Source organism: Pteropus alecto, unplaced genomic scaffold (assembly GCF_000325575.1).
Source record: "Pteropus alecto unplaced genomic scaffold, ASM32557v1 scaffold53, whole genome shotgun sequence".
NCBI classification, from domain to species: Eukaryota; Metazoa; Chordata; class Mammalia; order Chiroptera; family Pteropodidae; genus Pteropus; species Pteropus alecto.
In genome coordinates this window covers 2,320,147-2,341,960 of record NW_006434366.1, presented here as the reverse complement: position 1 = coordinate 2,341,960, position 21,814 = coordinate 2,320,147, and the positions used below count along the sequence as shown (strand labels likewise).

At 55.1% G+C, this 21,814-nt stretch overlaps 3 protein-coding genes across 4 annotated transcripts in view; 1 reads left to right on the top strand and 2 right to left on the bottom strand.

Moving 5' to 3' along the window:
- GPR62 (G protein-coupled receptor 62) overlaps positions 1–2,306 on the bottom strand; it is a 3,748-nt gene extending 1,442 nt beyond the window's left edge. The window contains exon 1 of the mRNA XM_015587166.2: positions 4–2,306. Within this exon, the coding sequence (XP_015442652.1) occupies positions 4–255 (252 nt within the window). The 5' untranslated portion in view covers positions 256–2,306. The remainder of the gene's footprint in view (positions 1–3) is intronic.
- Positions 2,307–3,098: 792 nt separating this feature from the next.
- Positions 3,099–10,548, bottom strand: PARP3 (poly(ADP-ribose) polymerase family member 3). Of its 2 annotated transcripts, none has more exons than XM_015587216.2 (11): positions 10,081–10,548; positions 8,859–9,042; positions 8,190–8,321; positions 7,800–7,988; positions 7,450–7,546; positions 7,136–7,362; positions 6,723–6,872; positions 6,376–6,516; positions 6,009–6,159; positions 4,646–4,804; positions 3,099–4,222 (listed from the first exon to the last, which is right to left on the bottom strand). In XM_015587216.2, exons 2-11 carry the CDS (start codon positions 9,033–9,035, stop codon positions 4,053–4,055), a joined length of 1,593 nt encoding a protein of 530 aa, XP_015442702.1. In that variant the 5' UTR covers positions 9,036–9,042; positions 10,081–10,548; the 3' UTR covers positions 3,099–4,052. The 2 variants fall into 2 exon arrangements, with proteins under 2 accessions (XP_015442702.1, XP_006909214.1); XM_006909152.3 differs by having other exon boundaries at positions 8,859–9,072; positions 10,081–10,547.
- Positions 10,549–10,819: 271 nt separating this feature from the next.
- RRP9 (ribosomal RNA processing 9, U3 small nucleolar RNA binding protein) lies at positions 10,820–17,415 on the top strand. The gene is made up of 15 exons (XM_006909151.3): positions 10,820–10,999; positions 11,279–11,361; positions 12,979–13,082; positions 13,468–13,535; positions 13,615–13,656; positions 13,927–14,053; positions 14,595–14,719; positions 14,803–14,895; positions 15,314–15,414; positions 15,562–15,696; positions 15,790–15,852; positions 16,095–16,240; positions 16,319–16,398; positions 17,059–17,132; positions 17,247–17,415. The coding sequence occupies exons 1-15, from the start codon at positions 10,913–10,915 to the stop codon at positions 17,338–17,340; spliced, it is 1,422 nt and encodes a 473-aa protein (XP_006909213.1). The 5' UTR covers positions 10,820–10,912; the 3' UTR covers positions 17,341–17,415.
- The last annotated feature ends 4,399 nt before the right edge of the window (positions 17,416–21,814 follow it).

Sequence of the window (21,814 nt, the reverse complement as noted above, 5' to 3'; positions counted from 1 at the left end):
AGCGCCCAGACGCAGGCGGCCCAGCCCCAGAGGCGGCGCGGCCACCAGACCCAGCGGCATGATGGAGGCGGCCGCCAGCAGGTCCACGATGCACAGGTGCACCAGGTAGAGTGTGTCGCGCAGTCCTGGCGTGCGCGGCACCACGGCCAGCAGCGCGCCGTTGCCCAGCAGTGCGGCGGCCTCCACAACAGCCGCCGGGATCAACGCCATGGAGCCCGCGGCTTCTGCGGCGTTCAGCCCTGTGGCGTTGGCCATCCGAGCGTTCAGGCTTCACCCTGTGCTGGGACGCAGAGAGTGAGATGGAATAGTACTCTCCCCCCACTGCCACCGCCAGCCCCGTGCTCCTCTGGCCCCTCACCTCGTGGGCTGCCCAGGCCCTGGCTCCGCTGCCCAGGCCACCATCCTCTTGGGGACTTGGGTGGCCCCATGGAAGGGGCGCAAGACTGAGGCTGCAGCTCTCTCCTCTGTCTGCCCCAGCAACTCAGCCCCTGCTGGAGATGGTACTGGCTGTCACTCTGATGTTGCCCTTTACAGACACACAGAGCTGGCAAGGGAAGGGCAGGGCCTGGCACCAGCCCCCTGGGTCCTAGCAGCTGCCAGCTGGAGGCGGGAGGCTATGCTGTGAGAAAGTGCTGGGGGCGCCTCCGGAGGGGGCCTAGCGCAGGCAAGGCCAGAGTCTAGACGGAGCACGTGGGAGCGTGGAAGGAGGAAGAAGCAGTGTGTTTTCCCTCTCATGCTCAGCCTAGGGCTGTCGATCTACCTCTGTGGAAGGTGGCCTCTCTCTCCTTCAGGAAGCCCCTGCTCTGTGCTTCTAGCACCTGCAGGTGACTCTGGCCTCTGGGCATCGGAATACCATCTCCTTCCATTATGGCTCCACCCTAAGAGTGGTAGCAGCTTCCACCCTTCTCGTCTCCTTTCCTGTATCAAACTTCTCTTATCTGAAATACCTAGAGTGATTTCTGCTTTGCTGACCGGACCTAGACTGATGCACGCCCCTACAGTCCACTCTCTACACAGTGGTTGAAGTGGATCCTCTAAAAACAAATCCGGCGGGTCCTGACACTGCTCTCATTCCTCCAAGAGCTTCCCATCCTCAACAGAAGCTCAGCTCCTCTGTGCTGAATTGCTCTTCCCACCTGGCTGAGGTCACCTTCCTCCATGCCTACCCTCCTTCCAGCCACGGCAATCATCTCGCTGGGCTTCCCACATGTCAAATTGGTCTCCACCTCGGGATCTTTGCACTGGCTGTTTCCTCTTTTAAAACACCCTTCCCTCAGACCTGTCCATGGCTCGCTCCCTCATCTAATTCAGGTCTGTTTTAGAGAGGCCTTCAGCGACCGTGTATTCTAAAATCATTCCCTTCTCCTATCACTGAGCCTTTTACTTAATTTTTCTTCCTGGTACCTTCCCTACCTGATACTGTATTTCACATCTACGCACCTGCTTGTTTAGAGCTTGCTTTACTAGAACGTAAGCCTGTGAGAGCCGGGACCTGGTCTGTATCTCGCTCACGCTTGTGCTCCTGGAACCCATCACAGGCACGTTTCAGCACCAGGAGAGATTTAGGTGGTCGTGACCAGGACTTGCATCTCCGGGTTGGATTTGTTTCCTGCTAGCATGTGAAGGGCCTCAGCCCAATTCTCCATTATTCAGAAGAGGAAACTGGTGCCCAGAGAGGGAAGGAGTGTGTCCCAGATCGTGCAGCTGAGTCGTACCTGGAACCCAGGTCACATGCTTCCTAGGGGTCCGGTCTGCCATTTGAATGTGGGCATTTACCTCTAGGAGGCGAAGCTGGACTTTTGAAGTTACTGTTCAGAGGAAAGAGGAGGCATCGGGCCTCTCCCTGCCTGGTCGGGCCTGCAGGCTGGGGCAGCCCCTGAGCCCCCAGGGCCTGGGGAGGGCTTAGCAAGGCCAGGCAGAAATAGCAAATGAGAAAATGGACTGGGAGGCACAATAAGGAGGGATGGGGGCTATGGTTGGTTGGAGAGTCCGCGCTCCTCCAGAATCATTCAAGTAAATTTAAAAATGTAGTTTATCTTTTTAAAAAATTTGCTGAAAGAAATGCAGGAAGGATAAACCAGAAACAAACGACCCTGGCTTCCTACAGCAGGTGGGTGGGAATTAGGAGATGAACACTTTCCTGAGCGCACTTTTTTGTATAGATTGGACTTTTGGGGACTATGTTAATGTTCTGCTGTGTATTGAAATAAAAGAAATCAACGAAGATGAAGAAACCCCCCGAAGAGTGAATATAAGCAGAAACGAATGAACCCACCTGTATTTCAAATGAATAGCATAAGAACATTGAAGGGAAATAAATAACTAATCTAACATTTGAACTGTGTTCAAACTCATCGACCTCAGTTTAAGAACAAAAAGATGATCTTGAATAAGATTGAATAAATCTTGAGCTCAGCTTAGAAAGTTTATTTTTCACAATGGCATGGGTGTAGCAAATCTGGAATTTTTTGTGTGGGATCGAGCCAACAAATAAACATACTGAAGTTATTAGAAACCAAGGTTCTTACTGTTAGAGAAGGGGGTATAAATATGGAATTGGGGAAGAATGGAAGAAACTTGCGGTGTTGGATTGAAACTGGAGAAATAGATATGGAAGGTGTGTTTGTTTATTTACATATAGCTTTCTTTGCTTCAAGCACTTAAAAGCAATGACACCCCAGTATCAAGGCTGGGCAGAGCATACCTACTCCCCAGATCTTGGATTTTAAATACCGTTTCCTGCTCTAGGGGACTAGGGCTCCTTGGAGAAATGGCTGATTCCGGTGTTGTGGGAAAAATCCCAAAAGCTCCAAAAATCAGACCAGAGAAAAACCAAGCAGTAACTCAGAGAGAAAGAGAACTCGGTTTTATTATGCGCGGTCCCAGCGGAGCTAGTGCTCTGAAGATGTGGGCGGTGCCCTCAGTGGAAACATTTCTCTTTATATAGGAAAAATTTTATATAACCTGATTGGTCAGTTTGAACATAAACTGTTACATATAGCAGGAGTTGCTATGCAGATTTCAAGTAGTAACAAAGAGAAGGGCGGGGAGTTGCTATGGGTAACCAGTAAACACAAATTATCACAGGAAGCGCCTGCTGCTAGTGTACAGACAGTTACATTTATAAGTCGAGCAAAGTGCAAGGGAGCTCTTGCGGGAGCCCTTGCATGCAACAAGCTGATCTGCAGAAAGCAAGCATATTTACAAAAGCAGAAGGCTGATTAATTTTTCCTGAAATTTCCTCATCATGATAATGGGTACTCCTCTCATGATGGCAGAGCTGGGCCCCTCAGGTATGTGCTCATCTCGTTTGTCATATTCACACATAAGACTCACACGGATGTTTGATGGCAAGACATGAGGGATACTTGATTGGCCTTGCCATGTCCAGGCTAAAGGACAGAATCACCAAGTGGGTCCCCAAATGACCAACAGGTCTTCAAAGGGTCACCTTTGAAGGCTCAATGATCCGAGGAGGCGGGTTGTAGCTGTGATGGATGTAGATGGACTGGGGGGTGTGGGGGTGAGTGTGGGACCCAGATCACCCCTGGAGTGGGGCTGGAGCTACTGTGTGGTATGCTGAGTCACTGTGGAGAGAAGGAAGGCCCAGGCGTGGCAGGCTACGGCACCCGATGAGCAGGGACAGGGTAAGTGAATACAATGTTTAGTAAACCTGTCTGTGCATGCCTGAAGGTCAGCCTGCCTTGGTGATCACACCCGCGGATGAGCAGTCTGAGCCAGGGTGGGTGGCCCAGCAGGGTGTGGGATCCATCAGCCTGTGCCTTCTAACTACGCAGCTCTGAACAGGCTGCTGCATCTGTGTCCCAGTAATAATGCCAGTCCCTCACTCCCACACCTCAGGAGGCGAGAGTCCAGGGCTCCAGCCATGCCACGGCTAGCAAAGATTGGAGGGAGTGGGGAACACTGTCTGGGACATAGCAAGGAGATTGGAAGTAAGAAGGGGAGATATGGGGGCACCAGAGGTGGGCAGGAAGAGTGAGGATGACTGCCTGCCCCCGGCAGGGCCCTGAGGGGTGGGACGGGCAGGCAGCTCAAAGGCGCATCTCCAGTAGGTAGCACAGGTGGTATTGGCTCTCCTGGGAGGCGGGGTACTCGCTCTGGGAGAATGTAGAGCTTCTGAACTCTGGGCCGAGCGTGGGCTGGGCCTGGGACACCACCACACGTTGGCCATCCATCTTCAGCTCAGTGTCCTGGGTCAGATCTGCAGTGCACACACAGCAAGGGCCAGGGATGACTCAAGAGTCACTGGTCCTTCGTCTTACCAGTAAGCCCTGCCCCCTGTGCTCTCCACATCTGACACACGAAATGCCTGCTCATTCCCACCTCGCCGACTTCCAAACCACTGCACAGGTTGGGCCTTCTGCCTGGACTACCCTCCCCCGTTCCTCTGTCTGGGAAATACCCACTCATCTTTCAACGCTTAGTCAATGACACCTCTTCTTGGAAGCCTTCCTGGATGCCCAGAAACGATTTGTTGAACCTAAGTGAATGACTACCATGAGGAAGTCTGCTTCTTCTTGTCCCTCTCCACAGACCTTCTCTGCTCACTTCCTCCCTGAAAGTGTCCTGGTCCCCTCTCTCAGCCCCATCCATCCTCAGGCCTGTTCAGTTTTGTGGGACTCACGTGGCTCTGTGTGGCCTCGGGCGATGACGCTGTCAAAGCCGGGGTCTGGCTGCTTCACGCTGGGCTCGTCGACGGTGGTGTGGTGCTCTCTGTCCGGTGTCTCCTCACCCAGGAACATGTAGCTGACATGGTGGTCATCCTTGTAGGACATGCCAGAAACTGGGGGACACAGCGAGACTCCGGCTGGGCGGCTCGGCCCTCCTGCCGGACTCCCTGGATTCCTCCGCTGCATTGTTCTCTCCTCTGACTGTGCTGTCCCAGTCCAGAAAGGTGCCCATTCTTCCTCCGTCCTTAAAAACACCCCTTGTCCTGGCCATGCTCCCGCCCATCTCTTTGCCCCATGCCTAGGCTCACTGAGGCCAGCCTCTGCCCCGGCCCCGCCACCCTCCCCAAGGTCAGTACTGGCCTCCCAGTGACCAAATCTGGGGCGGGGGCTTTTCTCCCGGGCCCGCTCTGCTGATTTTGCCACTAGCATTTTTCACCCTTTACCTTGGGACCCCCTAGCACTGGCTCCCCTGAGGCCACCCTCCATGCCTTCTGAGGCCCCTCTGTCCTCCTGCTGGACCCCCGGGCCGTGGGCAACCACGGGCATCCCAGAACTTCAGCCCCATCTGCCCTTGGACCTTGCTCTCTTGGATGGGTGGGGGGTAGTGGTCTCTAATAATGGGGTCAGCCCGTGCTGAGGAGACAGTCTGGGGAGGTCACCTCAGTTAAGGACACTCTGGACAGAAACTTGGGCGTCAGGATACACCTTCGACCTTTTCCCACACGCTGCCATCCCACCTCCCGCATATCCCTCTCACGGATTCCCTCCTCCCCCACTTCCCCTGCTGTGGCCCGGGTGCCCACCACATCTGGCCCGATGCCAGCACCACCTCCCTGTAGCCTCTGGCCTCTGCCGCCCTCTCCACGGCTGCAGCCACTGAAATCCTGCTCTGCACAGGTCCACATGGGCTCCTCATGGCTTTCTGGGTAAGGCCCCCTTGATCTTTCCAGGCCCTCACATCCCTGCCACATGAGGCATTTGCTCTAAGCTTCACTATCAGCCACACTTGGAGGTCCTGACCTGCGGGAGCCTCCCAGCCTCTGTGACGCCCCCTGGCTGCTTTACCTTGAAGGCTCCTCTTTGACCTCTTCCCAGGTCTGGTTGGTATGCTCACCCAGCTGTGTGGCCTTCGCAAAGAAGCTGTCCCGAAACCCCCCAAGCCCTGGGACGCCCCACTGAGCTTTGTGGCTGGTAAGCATGCTAGGGTTCCTCTCCCCGATCCTCCACAAACTGGGTAAACACCAGGCCCAACCCTCCTGCCCCCACACCGCCCAGGGCTTGGCCTGAGGGGCGCCTTGCCATAGCCGGTGGACTTACTGTTCTCCAAGGCTAAGTAGGTGCTCTTACTAACAAGACTTTTGGTAATGCGGAACCCATTGTTGAGGATGGTGGCCACCACAGCCACGTTGGTGCCATGCCACAGTGGCTTCCAATTGTCCAGCTTGGAGTGGGCCTGGAGCTTATCTCTCTGAGGGGGGAGAAGGTGGGACATAGAGAGCTCATGTGCTTCTCTCTGCTGTGCAGAGGGCCTGACCAGGGCCTGGGGTCCCTCTGGTCACTCACACCCTCATGCGCGCGCGCACACACACACACACACACACGCACACACACACACGAGACCCAGGCCTGGTGGAAACTGGTCAATGCTAAACGATTCACTGAGGGGCAGATAAGTCAAGGCCACCTCACTGCGAGTCTGAGTGATGGCAGGGGAGGGCGGTGGGGTACTCTCGCTCATCTCCCCGTCTCGGTTCACTTTCCAAACATGGTCCAGACCAAGGCGCTCGTAGTACTTGCCAGTCTCTCCTAAGTAGGTTTGTATCATCTGTGGGGAGAGCAGAAGCTGGGTGCTGAGGACAAGATGCGTGGATGAACCCCCACCGAACCCCCCCATCCCAGAGCTGTCCCCAAGCCTGAGAGACATAGGGATAGAAGGCCATGGGGAAAGGACTCCTCTGGGCACCCAGAGGGCAGATGGGCAGAGGGACGGTGCCCACCACGAGCCCGGCTCCTCTGCGGGGCCCGGCCTACCTTGTACTCAGGCTCCTCTTGGTCTAGCAGCTGGAGCTGGCACTTGAGGAGCCGGTAGGCTCGGTCCAGTGGATGTGGCACATCCTCCACCTCCTCTTCCTCGAGGGCTGCCTCCTGGGTCTGGACCAGCTTGACGACGGTGTCTAGCACCTAAGGTGACAGGCACTGGCAACTGTCTATCCACTTGGCCTCCGGCTTCCCCTCTCTCTCCCATGGGACTGGGACTGTGGCCACCCCACTTGTCTGTCCACCAGTTCGCTCCTACCCCATCCATCTGCCTGGCCTTCTCCCCTGTCCTTTGGCCTGTCCATTGCAGTCCGTCTCTCTGGGCCTTCTTGGCCATCTGTCCCCCGTCTCCCTTGCCCAGTCTGTCTGTTCGGTAGCCTCCTGCCTGCCCGCCTGCCAGCCCTCACCAGCAGCATGTCCTTCTTTGTCTGCAGAAGCTTGAAGGAGTCAATGGGCGGGGGCTTTTTGCGGCCGAAGTTGTGGGGAATGATGGTGTAAAAGCGGGAGGACAGCTCGTTCAGGCTGTGGCCAGCATCTGTGGGGGCTTTCAGGGCCTCCTCCAGCTTCTCTAAGGCCGCAAAGCCCTGTGTAATCTGCAGCTGGCTCAGCATTTCCTGGGGCAACTTCTTTATGTCTGAGGGGGCAGGGGTGGGGAGAGTCAGGAGACTTAGCCCCTGCCACCCCTGGGCCCCTGCCACCCTGCCTGACCGCTCTCCCTCACCCAGCTTCATGAGGGTCATAGCATCTCTGAACACGTCCTTGCTGGAGATGTTGACGATGAGATTCTGTGTGGGCGCATCCAGGGTGCAGGGCCGCACCTGCGGAGCCACGGTCCTCAGTGGCCTCCATCCACCCAGGGGCAGAGGGCACATGTGGAGGGCAGGGGCAGCCGGCAAGGCACCTGCACCTGGAGCAGGGCCAGGCACTAGACCAAGACCGGTCACATCGAGGCCAGAGCGGGGAGATCTGTGCCTGAGGTTGCACGGCTGGGCCGCGGCAGAGCCCAACTGCCTGGGTCTCCCAGTCCCCTCCCTCGGCCCCGGGCCCACCCATCCTCCCGGGCCACTTCACCTTCACCGCAGCTTCCGGGGCCTCAGCCTCTCTGTGTGCTTCGATAAGCTTGTACTTGCCAGGGTGGGGCTTAAAGCGGTGTCGCTCTGCCCAGGCATTCTTGGTTTTCTCCCGAAATTTCTTCTCGAACCACTTCTTTGCATCCTCCAGTGACATGGGCTCTTCAGTTTCTGAATTGCCCACCTCTCCCTGCAACCACCAGCCTTCAGGGGTGTGCGGCCACAGTGCCCACCGCAAACACCCGCTGGTCTCTGTTGTGCTGAGCACCCCGAAAGGTCAGCATCTGTGGCCTTTCAGCCTCAGTCAGCTGGGGGGACCCTGGGCAGCAGGGGGCACATGCTGAGTGGGAGAAGTGGAGAGGAGGCAGCGCAGAGGGGCGGTGGCACTCACCACACGGCCCCAGAGCCTCTGGCAGAAGAAGCTGTCACCCTCTTGCAGCAGCCGGATGGTGTAGAACTTATTGTTGTTCTTCTCGATGTCAGTCAGGTGCAGCGGGCAGTCGTAGTTCCCATACACCTGGGGCTGGAGGAGGCGTGGGGAGGGCAGGCCAGGGGTATGGGATGCCCAGCCCCTCACTGACAGGGGTCTGATGGGTACGGGAGTCTGCCTGCACCGGGGAAGCCCTGTCTGGGAAGGCTTGAGGGGGTCAGGATTCTGCCTTGGGGGTTTGATGGAAACACAACCCTACCTTGTGAGGGATCTCTGAGGAGGACGTGGTTCTACCCTGGGGGGCTGGTTAGAGAGGACATAGGGGAGCCCTGGGGAGGCTGAGGGGGTCAGAGCCCTGCCTTAAATGTGGCAGGGGGAGGCTCGAGAAGCTCAGGGGGCCTGCTCTGGGGTCTAAAGAGCAGACACGACGATGAGATTCTGTGTGGGCGCATCCTGGATTTGATGGGATCTAGCCCTGCCTGACCTTTGGGGTTTTGGGAGAACATGGCTTACTTGGGAGCCTTGAGCTTCCTGGCCAGAGCCAAACGCCCATGAGGAGGGGGCGCGGACTGAGTATATTTGTACCTAGGAGGGAGCAGACTCCAGGCCTGGCTGGGGATTGCAGCTTACCTTGTTCTTGGGGTTGTGGCTGAGTTCACCCGTTAAGTCCTCTCTGGCTGCAGGCTTCTCTGTGTATGCAGGCTTGAGGGCCTCGGCAGCGGAGTGGAGGCTGTCTTCCTCTGCCTCTTGCTGCTTCTTCTTCACGGGGACCTCATGCTGCACAGCCGCCTTGCACTTGGAAGCCATGGCTGTTCTGGGGCACGGAGGTGGGGCGGTGCTCAGGCTGTAGAGGAATTTTCACTCAAAAAGGCTAATCAGCTATTTGTTCTGTTTCTGTAGATATGCATGCTGCATAGGCCTTACTCGAAGTTAAGTAGACCCGTCTTCCCTTTTGCTTGTTCTGTCCAAGCAACAAATGTAACTGCCTGTACCCCCTAGCAACTCCCCAGCTTTGTACTCTTCATAATTGCCTGCCACCCACAGCAACTCTTGAGCTTTGGAACCGTCTGAGGACAAATTAACCAATCGGCCCATGACAAATAAGCTCTGTATAAGCAAAGCTGCCACTGAGCTATGGGCCCAGATCTTCGGAGGGCTCGCTCCTCCGGGGCCGCCGGCATAATACACCTGCTCTCCGACTCTTGGTTTCTCATCGGTCTGATTTTTGCAACATGGCCACCTTGGTCTCTGTACCTCACCTGGCTGGTGCAGCAGCAGCCTGCCCCAGGTGACCTCCCATTGCCTCCCCCTACCTCCATTCCCCATTTCCAGCCCCAGACCAAAACCAGCTCTCTGCTCCCCAGATATGCCCCTGTCCCTAGCCACAGGGGCCAGGCTGGGACCCTGTCCAGTCTGCCCACTCCTGTCAAGGGAGAGTGGTTCCCTCCCCTCTCTGGCTCTCCAGTGTGTCCAGAGATGGGAGAGAAAGTGAAAGGAGAATCTCCTTGCTCCCACTTCTGGGCCCTTCCCCTCCAGAGCACTCAGGGCATGGCTTGCTCCTTCCCTTTCTCAGCTACTTCTGACCGGGCATGGAGGCTGGGCTAAGTCACCCCCGCTACGGAGGACAGTGAGCAGAGGCTGCCGAGGGCAGCACCCCTAAGGCCAGACCTGTCCCTCCAGAGCTTGGGACCCAGTCGCACAGAAACTTTTCCCGATAGCCTCAGAAGTTCTGGGGTGCCATCCAGGGTCCCAGACCAGTGGCTTTGAACTGTTCGAGGGCAAGGGCCATCCCACCCTACCCTGCCCTGCCTTGCTCCGTGAAGAGCTGTGGACAGTGCCACAGGGCACTCACCTGAGAGAAGCAGGGACCTGGGAAAGGAGGTGACCACTCTGCTCAGTATCAGGACCTCCCACGCAGTACCAGTTCTAGGATCTCTTCTAGCAATTCTCCGGTAAGGCTTGGGTGTGACCTGAGAACTTTCCGGTAATCGTCAGGGGCGGGGAAAAGCTGGAGTGATAGAGTCGTGGGATTCAGCTATTTGTCCGTTAGTCGGGTGAGTCAGAGGCTGGGTCAAGTGCATGAGGGAGGGTTGCCTGTTCGATGGGTGGACACTTGATCAGGACACTGCCAAGGCCCAGAGGACTGACGCGCATATGCAATACAAGTTCGCTGCTTGACCACTGAATTCGGACCCTTCCCTCCTCCAGGGCTGCCTAGGTCTCCCCTCGGGTTATCTATCTAGTGTCAGACTGGTACACCTTTGTCCCCGCCCCCCTGATGGGGTGGAGTCACTCTCCGCAACTCGGATCCCCTCATCTCTGGCGCCCCAGCGTCCAAGGCGCGAAAACACAAAGAAGGCCCCCTGGTCCGTCCCTCCTTAGACGTCACTAAGTAGCGCTGCGCACGCGCCACAGCTTTGGGCCGGAAGGGCGGGGAAAAGGCTTGCTTCCTATTGGAGCCTGGCGCGGAAGCCTATGGGAGCCCTAAGAGGCGTGGCCACGGGCGGTTATCCAATGGGCGCGCGGGGACGTGACAGAGCCTACCGAAGGAGCCAATGGAGCCGTGGGAGGCGGGGCCCGCCGGGCGGTGGGGGCCTATCCCGGAGCAGAGTGACGCCGGGCCGCCCGGGTTCAGTCGCCACGTGAGTGCTCCTACCCTACCTGCGACACACTCCGCGGGCAGCATGTCGGCGACAGCGGTGGCTCGAAAGCGGGGAAAGCCGGCCTCGGGGGCCCGGGCTGGTGCGGGGGCCGGCAAGCGGCGGCGAAAGGTGAGCATCGCGCTTCTGCGGGCTGGGGTCGGACCAGCTACGGGGCCCACCTTCATCCTCTCCTATCCCCATCTCGATCCCATCCCCGGCCCTTCTCCCGGGACCCCAAGCTGGAGTGGGCTTCATCACTCTGCCCGCCAAATCCTGGAAGGCCTTGCATTGGAGCCGGGGGGCACCGCCTTACCCAGTCCCAGGGCTCTCGAGAGACCGGAGGGGGCCCTCGGTCAGTGCGCGAGGGGTCGAGACCCCTGACCAAAGAAAGGGTCGTATAATTCCCAGGCCGACTCTGCCGGGGACAGAGGCAAGTCCAAAGGTGGCGGCAAGATGAATGAGGAGATCTCCAGCGATTCCGAGAGTGAGAGGTGAGCTCTTCGTTTCTACCTAGTGGAAGGGCCCACCGAGGCCCACCGTGTGTGGGAGACGCTGTGAGTCAGGGCCGAGCTGGGCCTGAAACCCGGGACTCCAGCCCTCCGCTCTCAGATCTTGGCTCTTTCCTCCAGTTTCTGACCCTGAGAAGTCTCATCTCTTTCTGCACAGGGTCTCTGTGTAGGGAGGAACGCGCCGCTCTCCCTCCCCCAGCCCCAGTGGGAGACCAGCGAGGCCTCCCTGGCTTATGGCAAGGAACTGAGCACAGGCTGGACTGACTTGCAAGGGGAGAGGGATGGAAGAAATGCTCGCTAGTTCTTTGTTCACTTTCCCCCACAATTTCACGATTACTGGCAGCGTATACCAGGCACTGGCTTCACTTGAGTTTTGCCTTTTCCAGAATGTCATATAAATGGAATCCTATCGTGTAACTTCCCTTGATTTTCTTCAGAGTCCTGTTTCCTGTATGGGAACCTCTGAACAATAGATTGATTGGTTTGGGTAGACTGAGTAGAAGTTCTGACCTTGGCTGTGTCAGGGAAGGATAGCACCGACCCTGTCGACTGAAGGCTTACTGGACACCGAGTACTAAATGGTGACTGGAGCAGGGTCTGGCCTTGAGGGTTTCCAAGGTCTTTTCTGGGAAAGTCGCAGGCAAGGTCATGAACGAGTCCCGGGAACCAGTCGGAGCACGTGACTGGCACTAGACGTCTGCAGGTGCGTGGTCAGAGGGAGCGGGCTGCCCCGGGTTTTCTGCTTCCGAGTTCCCTCGCTCTGCCTCCAGCTCCCGGGAGCAAGTCAAAGGAGGGCTCTTCTTGAGTGAAATGAGTGTCTCAGCTGGTCCAGGGACAGGGGCAGAGAGGGGAACGCAGGAACTTCACCAGCATGGGGTCAAGCCAAGGCCCCCGTGAAGCTTCCAGGTAGAGGATGATGCCACGGCAGTGGGGATGGGCCGATGACAGACCCAGTGTGTCTGCCTCTCGGGTCCTTGCGTGGGGTCCGGCTGGTTGCTCCCCCACGTCCGGGGCGGTTGCTGTTCTCGGAGTTACCTTCCTGCGCTCTGTGTTGGTCTCCTATTTCCTGTCTCCCGTGCTGTCCTCATGCTTAGCTTATCCTCCCGTTCGGGGGCACGTCCTCCATGCTTAAAAGAGGGAGGAAGGACCAATTCCATAGCGCCTTGGACATCTGACAATATCTACCCGTGTCACGGACAATTTAACCGGCATGGAGTCCAGGCAGGGGTTAGCATTTTCCTTCAGAATTTTGTGTGTGCGATATGCATGTCTTCCTGTGTCACTGTAGCAAGAAATGTCTTCAGCCATTTTGATTTCTGACCCTTCGTACATGACCTGAGTTTCCTCGGGTGCCTGTGAAACCTTCTCTTTTCCTCCAGAGGGGAGCAATTTCACGGTGATCTCTGCGTTTTGGGTTTGTTTCACCCTTATGTTGGGTACTGGGTGGGCCCTGTCAGTTGTGAAGTCACGTCTTCACTGGGCATGAGAGCTGGCAGGGATGGGAATGGGGGGCTGGCCGGGGCTGCAGCCAGGAGACATGGTCCTGGTGGCCAGAGGACTGGGGTGAGCCCCCTCCAATCCAGCCCCTCCTGCCCACAGCCTAGCTCCCAGGAACATGGAGGAGGAGGAGGAGCTGGAGGAGACCGCACAGGAGAAGAAGCTGCGCTTAGCCAAGCTCTACTTGGAGCAGCTGAGGCAGCAAGGTGAGCTTGTGGGCTGGGCAGGTGAATGGTGGGACCTGTGCCTAAGCCGGCCTGCTGCAGCCCCAGCCACCTGATGAGTGACTGACGCAGGTACCCAGTGGGCTGCCAGGGCTGCTGGTGCTGGCCGCCCTGTGGGAGGGTGGCCAGGACCTCTCACAGGCTTCCCGGGGCGGGCTAGACCTTCGGGGGCTTTAGACTGTCCTGGCAAGTACGGGCAGGGGCTGGGCAGGAGACCGTCGGCCCTCCCTCCCCTCTGTCCGAGGCAGCCTGAACTTCTCTCGGGACACAGCTCAAGTGTTTGGGGCCCAGGACGGAGGTGGTGGGGTTGGGATGGGAAGGAAAAGTGGGCTTTGGCCTGTGATTACTGGGTCACTGTCTTACGTAGAGGAGGAGAAAGTGGACGCCCGTGAGTTTGAGGAGGACCAGGTGGCGGGGCGCCTGAAGGAGGACGTGGTATGTGTGGCGGGAGGATGGCGGGAGGAAGGGGTGGGGCTGGCCCGGCCCTGGAACCTCACCCTTCTCTTCCCTGCAGCTGGAGCAGAGGGGCAGGCTGCAGAAGTCAGTAGCAAAGGAGGTGAGTGAACAGAACCCTTTGGTGCGAGATTGGAAGGAATTGGAGGTCCCACCTGGGTTGGTGGGCAGATGGCCCAACTGGGGACTAAGGCTATGGGGTCTTTGCTCGAGAGCACGGTGGGCACTTGGACAGACAGGGTCCGTTCAGGGTCTGGTCCTTCTAGCCCTGGGTCCAGTTCTGTTCTGGGCCGGGAGCAGGGAAGGATGGTGTGTCTGTGTGGAGGGGGTGCCTTCCTGCCTCCGTCACGGTGACTGACCCCTGCCTGCCCAGATCCAGGCCCCAGCCCCAGCTGACATTCGCATCTTACGGGGCCACCAGCTCTCCATCACGTGTCTGGTTATCACCCCTGACGACTTGGCCATCTTTTCTGCCGCCAAAGATTGCACCATCATTAAGTGTGAGTGACCGCCTGGATGGGGGTGTGGGCTCCAGGGCTCACAGGAGGGCTGGTCTGGGAGGAGGGAGTAATCAGGGCCAGCGAGGCCCAAAGCGGGAAGCTTCTGGGGGCAGATTTGCTCCCAAAGAAGTGTTTTCTGGGTGACGGTGGAAACTTCTGCCCAAGAGTGGAGCTTGTGAGCTCCCTGTCTCTGTCATTGAGACTGGGCAGAGGCAGGATGACGATTTAACGGGATTCGGGGCTGCCAGTGGGCAGTTGGCCTGGCGGGCCCGTGGGATCGAGTTCCTCGTCCCACAGCAGTGACAGGAGGAATTCACAGCCTCGGTCCCAGAGCACTCCTCTGTCCCTTCTCTTTGGGCTTGATGGCTGCGCTTCAGGATCGTTGTCCCCACTTAACAGATGGAGCAGGGGCTCACAGTGGCTGAGCCAGGTCTTCTGACCCGAGGCCAGGACCTGTCCCGTGGTCCCACGCTGCCCTCAGGGGCTTGCCAGCCAGTCGTGTCCCCCCATCCCAGTAGACTCTCTCTTGCCCCGGTGTCAGGGAGTGTGGAGAGTGGACGGAAGCTTCACGTGATCCCACGAGCCAAGAAAGGGACCGAGGGGCAGCCCCCCGGCCACAGCAGCCACGTCCTCTGCATGGCCATCTCCTCCGACGGCAAGTACCTTGTAAGGCAGGGCTGGCCCTGGGGGTGGGTGAGAGGTCTGGGCACACGGTGGGTGCCTGTGGCCATTGTCCTCATCCCCAACAGGCCTCGGGCGACCGCAGCAAGCTCATCCTGATTTGGGAGGCCCAGAGCTGCCAGCACCTGTACACCTTCACGGGGCACCGGGACGCCGTGTCGGTGAGGGCCGGGGCCTCCTCGGGCGGCCGTTGATTGAGCACCGGGCTTGGTACTGGGCTCTGGGGAGTGGGGTGAATGAGGCAGGGTGCCCCTGTCCTCAGGGAACCTGCTCTTTGGTGTAGCGAGTGGCACTGTGAAGGACGTGAATGGGCTAAAGGGACAGGGCTGGGGGGACCAAGTTGAGCTCCCCTAGGGAGCAGGGAGGCCTCTGAGAGGTCTGCAGCTACTCAAGGGCAGGTGAGCGCAGGTGAGCATGCCCCTGGCTCTGGAGAGGGCTGCGCAGAAGCGCCTCGCGGAGTGCTCTCGGGGAGCAGGCTCCCTGTGCCGTGTGACTTGCTTTTCACAAAGTCCGCCCTGGGCCTGACCTCTGTCTCGCCCTCTGTAGTCCAGGCCCCCTTTGTCCTCTCTGCACCCTTAGGGGCTGGCATTCCGCAGAGGCACCCACCAGCTCTATAGCACGTCCCACGACCGTTCCGTGAAGGTGTGGAACGTGGCAGAGAACGCCTACGTGGAGACCCTGTGAGTGCGTGTGCGTGGAGGGCGTGTGGGCGTGCAGGTGCAGTTCCACCTGTGACCCCCTCTCCCTCGGCGCCCGTGGGTGGAGGGTGTGTGGGCGTGCAGGTGCAATTCCACCTGTGACCCCCTCTCCCTCGGTCCCCTCTCTAGCTTCGGGCACCAGGACGCCGTGGCTGCATTGGATGCCCTGAGCCGGGAGTGCTGCGTGACGGCTGGGGGCCGGGATGGGACCGTGCGTGTGTGGAAGATCCCCGAGGAGTCGCAGCTTGTCTTCTACGGCCACCAGTAAGGCCATGTGGAGGCTGTGGCAGCTGCTTCGGGTCGGGCTCCATGGGCGGGGTGGAGTTAGGGTACGCCCCTCACTGCCCCTTTCTCCAGGGGCTCCATCGACAGCATCCAGCTCATCAACGAGGAGCACATGGTGTCAGGCGCAGACGATGGGTAAGATGCCTTTGGGACGTCTCCCGACACCGCCACTGCTCCTGGAGCCCTCGTAGAGTCCCCGTAGAGTCCCCCTTGCTCGGGAGCTGTCGTAACCCCTTTGCATAGATGAGGACACAAGGCAGACAGCTCAGGTTACGTCGTCTGTGTCTCACGGCTGGTATACGCTTGATCCCTTCTGTGCCTTTTGGCCTTTCTGCCCCGACCCCGGCCCCCTCGCTGACGCTGCTCTCTGTCTCCAGCTCTGTGGCTTTGTGGGGCCTCTCCAAAAAACGGCCACTTGCTCTGCAGCGTGAAGCCCACGGGCTGCGGGGGGAGCCGGGCCTGGAGCAGCCCTTCTGGGTGTCGTCGGTGGCAGCCCTGCTCAACACAGACCTCGTGGCCACAGGTGAGTGTCCCGTGCGGCAGAGAGGAGGGCGTCCCCGGACGGGCCGGCGCTGGTGCTCACCATCCCCCTGCCCTCCAGGCTCCCACAGCTCTTGTCTGCGGCTCTGGCAGTGCGGGGAGGGCTTCCGGCGGCTTGACCTTCTCTGCGACATCCCCCTGGTGAGCGAGGCTTGAACGCCCAGCCCGTCTGCCACACTCCCCGGGCCCCGTCCCAGAAGGGTGCCTCCTCAGAGCAAGGCCGTCCATGACATCTCTTTATAGTCCCAGCTCGTAGCACGGGGTCTGGCAGGACCCTCCCTCCTCCCTTTCCCTCTCCCCTCCTCCACTCCCCTCCTTGTCCTGGGTGCTGGGGTTCAAGGCAGGGAACAATGTGGACAGGAGCACGGAAGGCCTGGCCCTGCGATCGTTTCTGCATGGCTGGTGCCAGACTGATGCTAAGCTAGGGTGCGCGGTCTCGGGTGGCCCTAGGGGAGAGTGGCAGGGTCTGTCAGTGACATCTGGTGACAGTGCAGAACTTGGGTCAATGGTGATGGTCATGGGGTCTCTAGGGCCCCACAGCCAGAAGCCAGACCCTGGGCCACTCGGTGTCCATTGTCATCTTTATCCTCGTGAAATTGCTACGAGGCTGGCGCTCTGCGTTCCCCATCTCGGCCATGGGGAGGCTGAGGCCTTGAGGGGTAAAGGGCTGGCCCAGGTGGCAGGAGGCAGAGCAGGGACTGAACCCAGGCCAGGTGAGGCCAAGCCCTTGACTGCGATGCTCTGGCTGTGCCGCGGGGGTCTGTTCTCATGTCCATCTTCATTGTCCCTCCCGTTTCTCAGGTGGGCTTTATCAATAGCCTCAAGTTCTCCAGCGCTGGGGACTTCCTCGTGGCTGGGGTGGGGCAGGAGCACAGGTATGAGGCACCCCTGGAGGGGCGAGGGTTGGGGAGGATGGTGCTGGCTGGGCCCTGCCTGGGAGTCGGGGCAGAGCTGCACCCGGCCTCAGCTTCTCCCCTTGCCCCCCGCAGGCTGGGCCGCTGGTGGCGAATCAGAGAGGCTCGGAACTCTGTCTGCATCATCCCGCTTCGGAGGGGTCCCAGGCCCACGGCCGCGGGCTCTTAACCTTCTCATCCCCTTTATTTAAGTCCTTCCCAAGCCGCGTCCTTCCCTTTTTGTATTAAAAGCCTCTCTTTTGGGCCTTGTCTCCTGTAGCTTCTTGGGTGGGGAAGGAGCGGGCAGAGGGACTGTGGGTTGGAAAAGGCCGGGGCAAGGGGGTGGGAGTGGGGATGTGGGGGGGCGGTGCCAAGCCTGACGGTCTGTCTGTCCTGCCCCTCTCTGGCCTGAGGGCTTTCTGCCCTTTTTTAGGGAGCTTGAGGATGGAGCCCTCAGCTGGCTCCTGGCTCCTAGTCCCTGAGTGTCCTCTGTGACATTAGGCCATTCCCCACCCTCTGCTCTGGGACAGTAGGGGTCAGAAGCTAAGCCCCCTGTCCAAGTGCGTGTCAGAGCTGAGACGAAGACAGCCAGGCCTCCAGGTTGGGCTGCCCTGCATCCCCTCGGGCCAGGTCGGACTGCCTGGGAGATGAGGGCCCACGTCGGGAATGGCTCTGCCCTTGGCCTAAGTGACAGCCAGGCTGCATGACCCGACCCTGCCAGGTAAATGTGTCAGAGGAATGTGCGCTGACCTGGTTTCATCTTGAGGCAGGCGGGAGGGACAGGGGCGCCCTACAGCCTCCTCTGGGAGCGAGTGGGAGGGTCAAGGATGCTACGCCGACGTTTTCCTCACCCTGCGAGCCTGTGCTTCGCAAGGGGCAGTGTGGTCCCCTCAGGGGAGGAAGCCACAGGGCTGCCCGGCCTCCCCCTCGAACAGACCTGCTCCCACCTTCATCTTCCCGGTTCCAGAGGGTCCGATTCACAGACCGCACCCCGAACATCCCGTTACGGATCAGAAGATGCTGACAGAAATGCCCGTTAACATGTGAACACTTTTCCTATTAGCACTTTCCCAGTTCAAAATTGAACAAAAGAATTTCTCCTATGACTTCTATGCTCAACCCTGGTCAGCTGAGACTTCCTTGGTATAGATGGAGTCTCATTGCTTGTGATAGTTGCGGTAAAAAACACAATATACCATCTTAACCGTCTTTTAAGTGTGCATTTCAGTGGTTTCAAGGCTATTCACGTGCAGTGGATCTCCAGGACTTTTTCATCTTCCTCTGAAACTCTATAGTCATTAAACACTAACCACCCCCAGTCCCTGGTGCCTGGTCCCCGGTTCCTGGCGACCACCATTCTCCTTTCTGTTTCTATGGCTTTGACTGCTTCGGATCGCTCACGTAAGTGGAATCACACAGTGTTTGTCTTTTGGGGTCTGGCTTATTTCACTTAGCTTAATGTCTTCAAGGTTCATCCACATGTGATAAGATTTCTTTCCTTCTTAAGCTGAATCACATTCCAGCGCATGTGGATACCACATTTTATTTATCCGTTCTTTGGTCAGTAGTCCTTTGGGGTGACTCCACCTCTTGGTTATTGTGCAGCGTGCTGCTGTGAACATGCGTGTGCAAATATCTTTGAGAACCTGCTTTCGAGGATATATACTCACGGGTGGTATTGCTGGATCATACGATGGTTCTGTTTCAATGTTTTGAAGAACTGCCATAACTGTTTTCTATAGTGGTTCCACCATTTTGTAAATCCACCAACAGTGCGTGAGAGTTCCAATCTCTTTTTTTTTTTGATAGGTGTTCTAATGAGTGTGTGGTGATTTTGATTTGCATTTTACTAGTGATTCGTGATGTTGAGCATCTTTTCATGTGCTTTTTGGTCATTTGCATATCCGGAGAAATGTCTATTTAAGTTCTTTGCCTATTTTTTGAGTCGGTTGTTTGTTGTCGTTGATTGAGTATATCCTTTTTGGTGTTTGCTGAGATTCTTGAATCTATAAGTATATGACTTACACCAAATTTGGGAAGTTTTTAGCCTTTATTCAAAAAGTTTTCTATACCAATTTCTCCTTTCATCCTGGGACGTCAATAACATAAATGTGAGATCTTTCGATATTGTTCCACAGGTTGCTGAAGCTCTTTATTTTTTCCATATTTTTTCTCTGTTCAGTTTATCTAATTTATAAGCTCTATATTCAAGCTCACTGACTGATTTCTCTGTCATCTCCATTCTGCTAACGGAGACAGATCATGTCAGTGAATTCTTTACTTCATATACTGTATTTTACAGTTATAAAATTTCAAAATTTTTTTGTTTTATAGTTTATCCCTCTTCTGAGAACACCTACTTTTCTGTTTATTTAGAAAGAGTTCACCTTTACCTCATGGATGATGGTTATAACTGCTTAAAAGTCTTTGTGTGATACTTCTAACATTAATTGATTTTCTTTTTCCTTGAGACTTAATCAGATTTTCCTGGCTCTTCATACGTTGCGTCATTTTCGATTGTATCTTGGACATTTCCAAGGAGATGGTTTTCCGGGGGCTCATAGCACCCCCGGCCATGGCAGTGCAGCGCTGTGACTTAACTTTGGGGCTCTTAGAGCCATAGGAAGGAAGCAAAAAGATAAAAACAGAAAAAAGTAAAGGATGCTGTCCATCCGTAGTCTCTGGCTTGAGGAGGTACCTTCCCCCCACCCACCCCGATCCTCTGGTAAAAAAGAGGGGTTTCTCTTGGATTATGTGCTGCCTTCACTTACATAGTTCTGAATTGGGGGCTGCCCTCAACTTTGACCTTGAAACTGGAACTGATCATTCTTCAAGTTTTGACTTTCTTCCCTAATTTACTCGCCATTCTTGACTTTTCAGAGGCCAGTTGCTTCTTGTATTCTATTCAAAGTTTTTAGTTGTGGTCACTGAGAAGGATCGACTATAGTACACTTAACTCCATCTTGCTGATATTGGGTTCGACAGGATTTAAAGAAGTTTTAAAAGTTGAGCCTTTCTATTTCCCCACACACTCAGCATTTCTGAGCTTTTATTCCTACCTGCCGATCTGGGCTTCCATTTGGGGTCTTTCTTTAGCATTTTTTGTAGTGCGGATCTGTTTATGATAACTGATCTCAACTTTGGTTTTTCTGAAAAATGTCTTTATTTCAACTTCATCTAAAAAAATCAAGGTATAATTTATGTACAGTCAAATGAAATCTTAAGTTTGCAGTTAAATAAGTTTTGACAAATATATATATTCCATAATTTATATTTTATCCTAATATAGAACATTTCTGTCACCCAGACAGTTTCTTTGTGCCTCTTTCTAATGACTCTCAGCTCCCAGAAGCAAGCTCTGCTCTGATGTCTATCACTATGTATTAGTTTTGCATGTTTTGAAACTTCATATAAGTGGCATTAAACACTTTTTTTTTGGTTTGGGTTTTTTTGCTCAACATGTCTGTAGAATTTATCCATCTCATTGCATGTATCATTAGTTCTTTGCTTTTTATTGTTTAATACCATCATATCTTATCAACTTAGTAGATAGGCCGCGGTGTCCCATTGTGGTTTAAATTTTGCCTTTTCCTAATAAGTAATGATGTTGAGCAACATTTTGTGTGTTTGGTGGCCATTTGCATATCTTCTTTTTTGAAGTATTGGCTTAAGCCTTTTAACAATTTTTATTGGGTTACCGGGCTTTATTATTGAGTTGTAGAAGTTCTTATATTCTGGATACGAGTCCTTTGTCAGATAAATGTCCTTTTCCCAAGCCTGTGACTTTTTAAAGATGCTGTCTTTTGATGAACAGATGGTTTTAATTTGGATGAAGTCCAGTCTATCAATATTTTATACTTAGTGCTTTCTCTATCTTGTCTAAGAAATCTTTGTCAACTCCAAGGTCACAAAATAATTCCCATGGTTTTTCTTTTAGAAGCGTTATAGTTTTAGCTTCAGTTTTTGTTTAGGCCTATGATAGCTCTTGAATTAATTTTTTGGGGGTCTGTGTTGTTAGATAGGGGTCAAGATTCTTTTTCCATTGAAAAATGCATTTCCTTTCTGCATTGAATTATCTTGGTACATTAAAAAAATCAATAGACTATAAATGTGCATCTATTTCTGGCTTCTCTATTCTGTATCATTGATCTGTCTATTCCTACACTAAAACCACGCTGTCTTGATTACTGTAACCTTATAGTTATTTTAAGACAGAAACCATTGTAGTCTTTCAAATTTGTTTTCCTTCAATATTGTGTTGGCTATTTTGGGTCTTTTGCTAATGCATTGATTGTATTTGTTGATTATAGTACCTCTGTGACATGCATTGCATTCTATATTGCACTGCCTTTATTGTCCATAAAAATGGGTAACACAGTATTATAAATAAAAAAAAAATTAAAGTTTTCTAGAATTCCCTGCCAATAATGTTATTCTGCAACATATTGGACTAGATTTTTGAAAACCCAGACATTGTTTAAAATTCAGCAAATGTCAAGTAAAAGGAAACAATGTCCTTTTCTTGACTTTCATAATACATAACTTAAAACAAAATAAGCAAGAGATTTTTTTTTTATTTGAAATAGATTTATGGTTGGCTTTAAGTATGGCTCTGAGTGTACACATTGATTCAGACTATGTACATAGTGTCTTTGAGAACAAAA

Bases quoted from the DNA above. Each gene is read 5' to 3' on its own strand.
- PARP3 (XM_015587216.2), bottom strand. From the start codon at position 9,035: ATGGCTTCCAAGTGCAAGGCGGCTGTGCAGCATGAGGTCCCCGTGAAG. The intron at 4,805-6,008 runs GTAAGTCCACCG...TGTGTCCCCCAG, and splicing joins CTACTTAGCCTTGGAGAACA to TTTCTGGCATGTCCTACAAG. The intron at 4,223-4,645 runs GTGAGTCCCACA...TGTGCACTGCAG, and splicing joins CCGAGGCCACACAGAGCCAC to ATCTGACCCAGGACACTGAG.
- RRP9 (XM_006909151.3), top strand. From the start codon at position 10,913: ATGTCGGCGACAGCGGTGGCTCGAAAGCGGGGAAAGCCGGCCTCGGGG. The intron at 13,657-13,926 runs GTGAGTGAACAG...CTGCCTGCCCAG, and splicing joins AGAAGTCAGTAGCAAAGGAG to ATCCAGGCCCCAGCCCCAGC. The intron at 16,241-16,318 runs GTGAGTGTCCCG...CCTGCCCTCCAG, and splicing joins CACAGACCTCGTGGCCACAG to GCTCCCACAGCTCTTGTCTG.